Raw genomic sequence first — 12977 nt, forward strand, 5'->3', positions numbered from 1 at the left:
CCAGCTTCTCAGGTTGGGCCAGTGACTTCATCATCCACAACCTTGTCTTCCACGCCACACCCTGGTCCTCCGGTCTTGGTGACTTAAAAACAACTGACTTATTGGCTACTGTGTCTCATCATCAGCTACCTCCTTAGACAAAATTTGCCATTCCTCACCATCATCTTCTTGTGATCGTGGCTGCTCTAAGTTTTGTGCATCACTAAACAGCATGTCCTCCTGTTCCTCTTGGAGGAAGGGTGAGAGGCTGAAATTAAGAAATGATGATGTAAAGAGCTCCTCAGAGTGTCCTAATGTGGGATCACTGGTCTCCTGGAACTCAATATGGTGAAAGGAAGGAGGATCAGTGAGAGGATTTAGTGATCCAGACTCTTGACTGGTGAGACTGGACCATGTGGAAGACTGGGTGGTGCTTGAAAGCAGGCTGTATTCTGCCACTCTCTCTGCTCCTGCAACTGTCCCTCCCAAGGCTAAATGCAGAATGTATATGATACAACTAACAAAGCACAGGCTTAGGCCTTAGAAGGACTGTTAGTATAATGGTTCAACATTACCACCAGTATCACCACTTGTGGACTCTGATTTGTGAAACTGTACACACACAAATATGGACAACTACTCTCTCCCTCCAATCACAACTGTCCCTGATCTGTGCAATGGCTTCAGTGTGCCGACCGTGGAGGCACCAGTCCTTTTATAACCTCGGATGAGGTAATGCGGCCAGCCAATTACAGTAATGTAACTACTAAGATGCATATGGAATAACAGTGACTGGCAGGCAATCCCGGCATGTTTATTGGCTGTGTAACAGGCTCCAGGATTCAAGCTTGAAATCCAAGCACCAGTCAATGCTCACCGAGTGCCGAGCACACTTGGCACCCAGATACTTGAGTGATATCCAAGTGTCACCAAGCACATTCGCTCATCACTAATTATACAATAAAAAACACAATAAACCTGCATGTTAATATTCACACAACAATTGTTGTCATCAGGGGCAGGCATACAACAGTCTCTGTCACACCCTTATATGTCACTTACCAATTTCATCATCTCCTCTTCTAGTCCTCAGCATGTGATTAGCTTTAGCCTTGGACTTGAAAGAGAAAATATTAATCATTCCACGCTGCGGATGGATAGATAAAGGATCCAAAGCCAGGAGTTTGTATAATAGTGGTTTTTAATCTACGCATTTTGAATCACACACACTTGTCCCTCAGGACATAATCACTTGTTATGTCCTGAGGAAGAAGTGTGTGTACTTCGAAATGCATAAATTAAAAAAGAATATTATACAAACTCCTGGCTTTGGATCCTTTATGTTCTCATCAGTAGCGCGGACTCATTCATGTTTTCTCTCACAAGTCCATGGTATCAGTCGGATGACCTGTGGATCCTCAGCAGCTGGAGTCTCTATTGTTGTGTGATCACAACTCTTTCAGGTTAGCACAACCTTTATTTATTTTAACTGATGTATCCTGGGTAAGACTCTATTGCGCTTTTTCGGCTCCTCAGCTCCTACACATATAGCTGTAGCCATGACATTCTGGCCATGCTGGTGGGGAGGTTGAGGAAGTGAGGAGTCCAGAGGAAGATGCAGGCAGATGTATGGAGGGTTGTCAAGGGTCTGGTAGGTAAGTATATGTTCTTTTCTTTTGTTTTAATGACCAGTAGTATTTAGATAACCCCTCTACCTTGTACTTGGGACTGTGCAGGCAGATGTAAAAGGAGGCAATTTCTGTGAGTGTGGAGAGCGATATCAGAGGAGCAGTAGACAATGGTGGAATACCTGCCCGCAGCAAGCTCTGGCTGCATAAAAACAACAGTGCTACACATTGCTGGACAAGACTATGAAAAAAAGAAACTATTTCTATGGTTGCATCAACTTATAAGTATTCAGAAACTTCTAGATACTTTTCTTTATTTTTTATAGACTCGGAAAACCTTTTTAGATAATATGACAAATTAAAATCTAAATAATATAAATTACAGAATAGGTACTTACTATTCACTGGTTACTTACCCCCAATGCTTTTGGTTTGCTTTTCAGAAATGTTTGGTAAAAAGGAGATGAAGGGTGAGTATTTGGTGCCATTACACTAGCCACACTCCATTGTGGGGTCACCGTGGGAATAGCCCACATTTGTGTTGAAGGGGAGGCAGAATATGCAGGTAGAGGTGGGCTGACATTCTGCTGGTATGTTGGAACTGATGTATTCCAGTTAGGGACAGCCGATGGAGCTTGGTTCTGTATGGTCTCATACGTATGAGGAATGTTTTCATTGTTTGTTGCAGACATTTTGGCGTTGGCACTAAAAGTAAAAATGTAAAGTGAGCTCAGCAACTATTACAACTTAACTGCGGTCATACTCAAGTCATAACCTCTTCAAGTGCGTACATCACATTTAGAATTTAAAAATACACATTAAATCATATTGTAATTTTTCATAGACTTGTTATATTTTCTTTCTACGATTTTGTGAGCAGCCATCTTTAGTTTGACATTTTGCAAATGCAGCTGCAGAGACTTGCTTTAGAAAAGACTGCTAAATATAGGTAAAAAATTGGGATGTAGATTTCAAAATTTCCCTGAAGTGAGAGTACTACCATCTCATATTTAATGGTATAGAGTTGATAAGCATACATTAACTCTGTTAGAAAAGAACCTACTGACTTCTGTTTGAGAGTGTAGTGAGCATGTTCAATGTTGAGTTTTTCCATCATCTTTTGTCAATGGTGTGATCTTGTATTACCTTCTTCTAGGTTTACTAAAATTGATCTTCTCTCATTGTAATTTAGTTATGGAGATGAATACTGACTCTCACGACAGAGTACACAGCAGAAGTCATCATTAGTGAAGCTCTACCTCCCAATTTTCACAGAACAGAAATAGGGACAAGTGCCATTTCACCATTTTTGTCCAAGTCCTTAGACACACCTCTAGCCATACCGATTTACCATGTATTCTACCCTGACAAGAGGAGATGTCAGAATGAGCATGGTGGCAGTGATGGACATTCAGCAAGTAACCTGGGAGAACTGGGAGAAGACCCAAGGAAGGAGTGTGTTGTAATCGGGATGGTTGGGATCTGTGTGTTTTATTTTTGTTCATTCATTCATAGTTGTAGCAGCCATAACGTTTACATTTTTACATAAGCTTCACTATATGAAGCCTTCTTATAGTTTTTTTAAGTGCCATTTTGTCAAACACATCTTTAAGACTGTGTTCACAAATAGCGTAAATTCATATTTTTGTGCAGAAAATAGACTGCATTTGACTGTCCAAGTAATGTGATTTCATGAAAGTTCCCGCCCGCTATGCATCTAAAGACGTTGTTGAACTGTGTGTTTTTCGGTGAAGTTTTCTCTATCAGTTTCTATTGGGAGTCTGAAAAAAACGCATAGAAAAATACAGTTGCATATTTAAGTACGGAATCAATGCTTTTCTGTACAACAAAAACCCTGCTTCATGCTAGGTGCGCACGATCAGGATTTGAAGCAGAAATTTCCTGAGCGTTTCTGCATCTCCTTGGCAGGAAAAAAGCTGGGCCTTTTTGATGCTTTTTTGATGCGTTTTTGCTTGCAGTTTTTGAAGAGTTTTTGTACATCAATGAATGCTTTTTGGAGCTAAATAAAGTTATTTAGTGGGACATTGCTTAAACCCTTGGATTACCATCAGAACTTGGGTGAGTATGTTGGCTAATTTAAATGATTAAAGAATGTGTCTGTTGTATTTCAAGTGAAGTGTTTGTTCTGTGTTTGTGTATTTATTTAACTCTTTACTTTAATTAGGTTTGGTCATGAAAAGGTCTGATTGACACCTTGTCATCACCAAACAAAAGAGCTAGGTGTCAGCTAGTCCCATTCACCCAATCTTCATTAGCATTTCCATTCATGTCATTAGCATTCCCATTCATGTAATTTGTTTGGCAGGTGTAAGTTGCTATTCTTAGCCTGGGAAGGTGCCATTTGCAAACATGGTCCCTGGCTATAATTATCAGGTCACTGATGTTTCGCCACTATATCCCCACGAACAGCAACAAGCAGTGCTTTGGACGCAGCGTATTTTTGTTGCGTACAAATCGCTGTGTTCTAATGCAGCATTTTTGCTTTTTCCGCAATGCTAATCCTGAGAGGAAATTTCTGCATCATGTGCACAGCACATCAGGATTAGCATTGCTATAGCTGGCAGACCTATTAACAAGCATTTTTGCAGTGTTTCTGCAGCGGAAAAACCGCCGCGAAAACGCATCTAAGACGTATCGTGTGCACTTAACCTCAAACTTCACTAACAATGCATCAAATAAAGAGGAAAAGTACTCAATTAAAAAACACAGTGAAAATACCATAATTAGACAAGACTGTTATTGCATAGTGTTGTGCAGACACCTATAGGCACCGTGCAGATAAAAAGCAACAAAAAAAATAGCATTTCTATTACATTTTTTATGGGTTTAATGGAGAAAAGGACACAATTTTTTTACTTTATATAGCAATCACCATAAAAAATCTGTTTACTGTATTATCCGAGCTATTATAATTACAACCACACCAAATATGTGTGTGTTATTTGCTGATTTATTATATATTTTTCTGAAGTACATTAAAAATGTTATTATTGGAATTGTTTTTCATTATTTTTTAGTAATTATATATATGGAAACAAAAATTAATTGGTCTTTTAATTTCCCCGTAAAATGCAGGTGCATATAAAATGCAAAGGTACAAAAGGTGCAAAGATGTATTGCTTTATGCCAGTACAATGTGCCTATAATGAAGAATGCCAGTCATACTAAGGGCTTGTGCACACGACCGTAAAAATTGGATGAGTGCTATTTGTCATTTTGACAGATAGCACTTGTCCCTAGATTATTCTATGGGGCTGGGCATATGTCCGATTTTTCCTCTGACTAAGTCGGTCTGAGGAAAAAATTGCAGCATGCACGAGTTTCATCCATTTATCGGATTACATTCAGCAATTCATGTCTATGGGTGCGTGAAAAAAAAGAAAATCGGACAGCACTCAGATGACATCCAAGTGCCGTCCGACTTTCACAAACAGACTGAATGGAGAAGCTGGAGAAATGTATTTTTATTATTCTCCTCTTCTGAGAAAATCAGATCACACTCTGATCAGAATTTGCTCAGAGTATGATCAGAGTGTGATCACAGTGTCATTAGCATAACTGGACCGATTTTCTCGGGTGAGAGAAAACCAGTCATGTGACCCTAGCCTAAGTAGAATAAGTCTCCTACATGGCTCATTGCAACAGCTGCTGATTGCCATGTAAAACAGATGATGGCCCTTCCAACTGAGTTGTCGTGGTCGGAACTACTGAGCAATAAACTCCTTAGAAACCCGTGAAGTGAGCCGTCAAGGAGCAAAGACATTGCAGACACAGAGTAAAAGTCGGGAGATAGCCCTGACCTCATGGGACATCTCCACCAAATTGGCACCCTCCTGCAGGATCCAGGATGTTTGGCAGCTAGAGTTAAGTGGAAGTGTCAGTCTTTAGTGGTTGCTCAGTGACCAGTGTAAAAACTGCAATATTTCATTTTTTAAAGAAATACTGAAAAATATAATTAAAATAGAACAGCAACATTTTTATATAAAAACTTACAGAAGTATTATAAGAGTATTTGGGCTCATAAAAGTTCAAGTCCTGTAATGGGACTGCAAAATAAAAGGAAAAAACTGTATACAATATAAAAGAAAAAACATTTTTTTCCTGTTATAAACAAAAATAATATGCACATTAGTTTTGTTAGCACTCAGAATAATTATTTAAAATAGCTTCACCTGCATAAATAAGTGTGTAATGTAGTGTAAGTTCAGTAACGTACTCACTGATCACCCTCCTCCCTGGTTTGCAGCGCCTCTCCAGTCCTCTTCTTATTCATGTGACTCCTATTCAGCTCATGCTTGAGCTAGAAAAAGAGTGGAATCCTGACATTGGACAATATGCACAATCTGCAGTTCCATAGAGTAACTGCAGAAATGTAACTGAAGCCTGGAAACCTCCTTATAGGAGGGGGCTGGAGACAGCAAGGCTAGGGGGAAGCCACCCATGACCGGGGGTTGGCCTGGAGGTTTTACCCCACCCCCCCTTTTTGTTTGGTTTGGAATAGTGGGATTCTGGGATTGGGTAATGGGAGATGGGGCGGGTAGCTGGAAGGGGGATATATAAGGGAAAAGTGCGGGAAAGCGGCCATTCCCATTGGAACAGCAGAGGCAATCACCTGTCATGGCGTCCGTGGAATTGCTGGGAGCTGCAGGAGTTTCGGAGGCGCAGGACGGAGTTGGTAGAAGAAGCAGGAGGACCCGACCCCCGGAGAGACTCTCCCCAGAGGTATCAGCACAGAACAGGCGCAGGCCCCGGAGCCCCTCAGGGGACCCTGCGGGGGGAGAGCAAGATGGCGCGGTTCCTGCCTGCCGCTCTCGCCCCGGCAGGAATCCATCCAGCCGGCCTGTTGCTGTTGTTCGACGCGGAGCGCGGCCTAAACCAGAAGTCAGGGCCACGCCGGAAGTGAGGGCCGCACGGGATGTTCGGCACGACGTAGGAGCGACGCGGGACACAGAGGTTCCGGCCCCAGACGAGCGACGCAGGCGCGGCGCACCTGCGACGCGCAACGCGACTGCGACACGCAACGCAGCTGCGACGCGCAATGCAGATGCAAGAGATGACGCAGCTGTGATGGGAAACGAAGCTGCCATCAACGTCGGGGGCCTGAATGTATGGCCTGAATGTATGGAGAGGACCCAGGACTATCGTGGGAGCGGAGACGGGAATGGCAGGCACCACTGGCGATGTTCCTGTCAGGGTGCCTGCTGGGAAGGCCATGAGGACACCAAGGAGGCGAGCACCGGCGGGCAGGCAGCAATCCGGGCATCCACGGCTGCTTGGCTCACAGGGAAGACGCAGAGGAGAGGGAGCGATGGGCAGCAACGTTGAGCTGCCGGGCATCGTCGGTTATGGCAGCACGGACCAGGCCCGTGCGCCTGGGTCTGGTAACAGAAGGAGGCCCGGTTCAACACCAAGGGTTGCAAGTCGGTCTGGTGGGAGGCGGTCACCGAGGAGACAACACCCGGCAGCATCCATGACCATTCAGGTCCCCCCTGGTCCAACCTGGTGACGGGGAGGCCAGGGGCGCGGGCCTTGAGCGGCGAATGGAAACAGATGGATCCGATTCAAGCAGCGACAGGGGTGGAAGAACCAATCGTCAGGACTCAGGATTTACGGCTGGCAGGGACACAGCACCATGTCTTGTTTGCCGCCCGCAGGGGCAGCTTCACTGGGGGGAGTTAGCGGTCCTTTTGTTGCCTCAGAGGGGAGGTGTCTAGCCGGTCCGGGAGGGACGGAGGTATCGGGAATTAGGGAAATCTTAAATAGTATGTCGCAGGTTCTACTGAGAATGGAGAGCGCAGCAGTGGGTGGGTCAAGGGCATCTCCTACAGAAGCCTGGTTACCAGGCCAAGAGGTGTCGCTTCAACCCAGTGATGTGGTGGTAGGGTCTGCGGTTGGTGCAGAAGGGGCAGTTGCTGGAGTTTCAGTATCGGTTCAGACGGAGAAGGACAAGGGCGATACGGTGAAGTTGGATGACAGGGCAAAGGGGGAGGTGTATGTGTGCTTCAAGGGGCTATTAGGAACACATTTAAAAAAAGAGGTGAAGGAGAAAATTTGGCGTAATGAATACGTGGAAATTTTCTCATTCCTTCCCCTGGAGAAGTTTAATTTGGACAGGGGGAAAATAGACGATAGCAAAAAGGAGGAGGAGGAAAAGCGGAGGTGGCACTTGATACCTCAAACTTTTACGAATTGGCTTCAAGCATTTGCGATTTTGGCCGGGGTCATAGAGGAAAAGTTTCCTGAAAATTGCTCAGGCTTATTTTGTTATTTGGATGCCATCGGGGAAGCACATCGTACTTATGGGGGACAAACTTGGCTGAGGTACGATGAGCAATTTAGGCAGAGGAAGGCGGTACGGCCCGAGATTAAGTGGGACCAGAAAGATATTGGCCTTTGGTTAAAGATGATGGCTCCCGCTAGATACGGGCAGTCCTTTCACGGGAGCGGAGGAAGTGGGAGTCAATCGGAAGGAACAAGTGGAGGTAGTCAGGGAGCGCAGGGAAGTAAAGAAAAATCAGGAACGTGCTGGCAATTTAACGACGGCCAGTGCAAATACGGGGCAGGTTGTAAGTTTAAGCACGTTTGTTCCCATTGCAACGGGAGCTCTCATTGGGCGGCAAAATGTTACAAAAAAGGAAAGGGTAGAATGTCTGTGGGTCCCGGTCAAGGGGGTGACTCCAGTGAATCTGGAAAAGATGGCCCCCTTTCTAAGTAGATATCCTGATCAATTGAAGGCCAGGATTATTAGGGATGGTTTTTCAGAGGGTTTCAGGATCCCGTCACCCGACCATAAAGTTCTTTTTTCAGTTAAGAATTTAAGGTCTGCTTTGTTGCATCCAGAAGTTGTGGAGGTTAAGTTGGCAAAGGAGGTGGAGTTAGGTCGTATGGCGGGGCCGTTTCATAGCTTGCTGGTTGAAGGTGCGGTCATTTCTCCTCTAGGGGTAGTGCCTAGGAAGGAGCCGAACAAATTTCGCCTGATTCAGCATTTGTCGTACCCAAAAGGTTGTTCGGTTAATGACGGTATAGCCCAGGATTTATGTTCGGTTGAATACACATCATTTGATGCGGCTGTGTCATGGGTTCGGAGGTACGGGCCTGGGTCATTGATGGCAAAAACCAACATTGAGTCAGCGTTTCGGCTCCTTCCTGTTCACCCGGCTAGCATTCCACTTTTGGGTTGTTTTTGGAACAAAAGTTATTACTTGGATAGGTGTTTGCCAATGGGCTGTTCTATTTCATGTTCATTGTTTGAAACCTTCAGTACTTTTTTAGAATGGGTGGTTAGGGATGTTGCAGGAGTGCAGTCTGTTATCCACTATCTTGATGATTTTTTGTTTTTGGGTCCCCCAGATTCATTGGTATGTGGTAATTTGTTAGCAGCCATGAAGTGGGTTACTGAACGCTTTGAGGTCCCTTTGGCAAAAGAAAAGACCGAGGGGCCTTGTACGGTTTTAATTTTTTTAGGGATTCTAATTGATACGGAGCACATGGAGTGTCGATTGCCAGAAGAAAAATTGTTGTTACTCAGGCAGGAGGTTGAGCGAATTGGAAAACTGCGTAAGGTGACATTGAAGGAGCTCCAGTCGCTGCTAGGGAGATTGAATTTTGCCTGTAGGATCATGCCGATTGCTAGAATATTCTGTCGTAGGTTGTCAAGGGCAACAGCGGGTGTGCGAGCAGCGCATCACTTTATTCGCTTGAATAGAGAGCACAGAGAGGACTTGGGGGTGTGGAAGCACTTTTTGGACACTTACAACGGCAGGTCGTTGATTCAGCAGGAGTTTCTGAATAGCTTTGATTGCGAGATTTACACGGACGCGGCAGGTGGAGTTGGATATGGAGCTTTTTGTAGGGGAAAGTGGAGCGTCGGTAAATGGCCCGATTCCTGGAAGGAGAGGGGTCTTACAAAGAATCTCGCTCTTTTGGAATTATTCCCAACTGTAGTTGCGGTCTCGATTTGGGGTGAGTTCTTTTTGAATCGGAGGGTCAGGTTCCATTGTGAAAACGTGGGCGTAGTAGCAGTGATTAACAGCTTATCGGCCTCGTCTCCTCCGGTTATCAAGCTGGTTAGGGAACTGGTGCTACGGTGTTTGGAACTGAATGCATGGGTCTCGGCGGTACATGTGTCCGGTGTTCAAAACTCTATAGCGGATGATTTGTCTCGTTTCCAGTGGGAGCATTTCCGTTCGCTGGCACCAGAGGCAGAAGTCGCAGGAGTGGAATGCCCTTCGCAGTTGTGGCAGATGGTTTTGGAAGAGCTGGAAGATTGATTCAGGAGTCGGTGGCAAGTTCAACCTGGGTGGCTTATGAGACATCGTGGCGAGTATGGCAAAGCTGGGTGTCGCAGTGGGGGGCATTAGAGAGTGATGAGGATAGGACTTTGGCGGTTTTGTTTTTGTAGGTAAGGCTGCGGATTTAGGGTGGTCGTCATCCAGAATTAGCAAATTTATAGCCGGGCTGGCTTTTGGTTTTAAGTTGCAGGGTTGGACTGATGTCACTAGATCATTTTTGGTCAGACAGGCACTCAGAGGTTTTCAAAAGGGTAACAAGATTTTTGATAAGCGGAGACCAGTAAAGTTTTACATGTTAGAAAGGTTAGGTCTGGTTTTGGAGAGCATTTGTTGTTCTGTTTTTGAGGCGACGCTGTTTAAGTTAGCCTTTGCCTTACCATTTTTCGGGGCGATGAGAGTAGGGGAGTTGGTTGCCCCCAGCAAAAATAGGGAAGGAGGGCTATTGGCCGAAGACATGGGTTCTTGGGCCTGGGGCATTGATTTTTGGATTAGACGGTCTAAAACTGATCAGATTGGTAGAGGTAAGAGGGTCGTTTTAGGAAGAGTGGAAGGGGCTCTGATGTGTCCAAGAAGGTGTTTGGAGGCTTATTGGCAATTGTGGACAGGGAGATCTGGCCCACTCTTACGTCATTGTGACAGGTCATTTCTTTCCCGTTTCCAATTTATAGCGGTCTTAAAAAAGGGGTGCAGGAGTTGGGCCTTAACCCGGAGGTTTATGGTTCGCATTCCTATAGGATTGGCGCAGCATCTGAGGCTAGCAGGCGCGGCTTGGGGGCGGAGGTAATAAAACGGATCGAAAGATGGAGTTCAGACCGTTATTTGACATATGTTCGCCGCTAGTTGATACAATACTTTGTTAGTTGTATAACAATAGTTGAATATGCTTGTTTATCATTCTTTTAGGTGAAGTTCCCACCTTAGCTTGGATTCTTGGACACTCATACGTGCATTGGAGGGCACGGCGGGCCGATGTCAGGCGTGACGGTAGGCAATTGGGCTTTCCGAGGGCACAATTGATTATTAGGTGGCTAGGTTTTAGGGCCATGTTATGGAACCGGTTTTTGGAGGAAGTTCATAAGGCTGCGAGATTGGACAGAGTACCGGATATTTTAGTTGTGCATCTGGGGGGGAACGATTTAGGGGGAAGGCCGGTAAGGGAGTTGATTCGGGATATCCGTTTCGACTTCTTGAGATTGTGGACTTCGCTTCCGGGAGTTATAACAGTGTGGTCGGATATAGTCCCCAGGAAAAAATGACGGGCGGTCAGATCGGAAAAGGGCATAAACAGGGCACGGATAAAATTAAATAGGGCGGTGTCTAGTTTTGTGTCCAGGAATGGGCGCATAAGTGTTAGGCATTTGGAGTTGGAATCCGGAGTCGGAAATTTGTGGTTGGAGGACGGGGTACATCTCAACGATATTGGCATGGATCTTTGGGCAATTTCAATTCAGGAGGGGATTGAGAGGGCATTGGTGGCTTTGGGGCACGCACGAGCCTTAGGTTTCAGGGCTGTTCGTGGTTGGCTGGGGGTGGGGTTCATGGAGTTGGTTAAATTGAGTGGGGAGGTGATCTGGCAGTCGTTTATGGGCTCTGGACGGGGTATTACCTCGGGAGCATTTTGGTAGTTGATTGGCCTGCCACGGAACGTGGAGGTCTATTGGTGCCCTTGAGCTGGTGATGAACGGCTGGGGGTAACATGGCGGTGCAATGTTATAGTGAATTTAATGCCAGATCTATTAGCTCCAAGAACCCTCCCTCCTTTTATATATATATATATATATATATATATATATATGGATATATATATATTGGTATACTGATATTTTATTTCATTGTTATTTGTTGTTTGTTAATAAACGGTCGCTGTGGCCACAATTTATCCAACAAATAACTTGTTGTGGAGTTTTTATTTCAGGGGACGGGATCATGGGATCGCTGGGTATGTTGGGCAGAGTGAAGGTCAGGTAGTAAAACCACACTGGGCCATAACAGGTCAAGGAGGGGGCTGGAAACAGCAAGGCTAGGGGAAGCCACCCATGACCGGGGGTTGGCCTGGAGGTTTTACCCCACCCCCCCTTTTTGTTTGGTTTTGAAAAGTGGGATTCTGGGATTGGGTAATGGGAGATGGGGGCGCGTAGCTGGAAGGGGGATATATAAGGGAAAAGTGCGGGAAAGCGGTCATTCCCATTGGAACAGCAGAGGCAATCACCCACCCTCCCTCCCTTTTTTGCTGAATTTTGCTAAATTATATGTAATGATTCTTTTCTGTTTTTCTTTGTCACAGTGGCTTGGTTGGCGGGGGGTGGGGTTCATGGAGTTGGTTAAATTGAGTGGGGAGGTGATCTGGCAGTCTTTTATGGGCTCTGGAGGGGGTTTTACCTCGGGAGCATTTTGGTAGTTGATTGGCCTGCCACGGAACGTGGAGGTCTATTGGTGCCCTTGAGCTGGTGATGAACGGCTGGGGGTAACATGGCGGTGCAATGTTATAGTGAATTTAATGCCAGATCTATTAGCTCCAAGAACCCTCCCTCCTTTTATATATATATATATATATATATATATATATATATATATATATATATGGATATATATATATTGGTATACTGATATTTTATTTCATTGTTATTTGTTGTTTGTTAATAAACGGTCGCTGTGGCCACAATTTATCCAACAAATAACTTGTTGTGGAGTTTTTATTTCAGGGGACGGGATCATGGGATCGCTGGGTATGTTGGGCAGAGTGAAGGTCAGGTAGTAAAACCACACTGGGCCATAACAGGTCAAGGAGGGGGCTGGAAACAGCAAGGCTAGGGGAAGCCACCCATGACCGGGGGTTGGCCTGGAGGTTTTACCCCACCCCCCCCTTTTTGTTTGGTTTTGAAAAGTGGGATTCTGGGATTGGGTAATGGGAGATGGGGGCGGGTAGCTGGAAGGGGGATATATAAGGGAAAAGTGCGGGAAAGCGGTCATTCCCATTGGAACAGCAGAGGCAATCACCCACCCTCCCTCCCTTTTTTGCTGAATTTTGTTAAATTATATGTAATGATTCTTTTCTGTT

General features: G+C 45.2%; 1 protein-coding gene across 2 annotated transcripts in view; it reads right to left on the reverse strand.

Moving 5' to 3' along the window:
* Positions 1-12977, reverse strand: part of LOC141273147 (membrane-spanning 4-domains subfamily A member 8-like) — a 177446-nt gene that overhangs the window by 132797 nt on the left and 31672 nt on the right. For both annotated transcript variants that reach the window (XM_073684591.1, XM_073684592.1), the window contains one exon: positions 2024-2312. In XM_073684591.1, coding sequence (XP_073540692.1) covers positions 2024-2312 — 289 coding nt within the window. The remainder of the gene's footprint in view (positions 1-2023; positions 2313-12977) is intronic.

This window comes from Phyllobates terribilis, unplaced genomic scaffold (genome assembly GCF_046119375.1).
Source record: "Phyllobates terribilis strain yellow unplaced genomic scaffold, ASM4611937v1 Scaffold_5__5_contigs__length_657084704, whole genome shotgun sequence".
Classification (NCBI taxonomy): Eukaryota; Metazoa; Chordata; class Amphibia; order Anura; family Dendrobatidae; genus Phyllobates; species Phyllobates terribilis.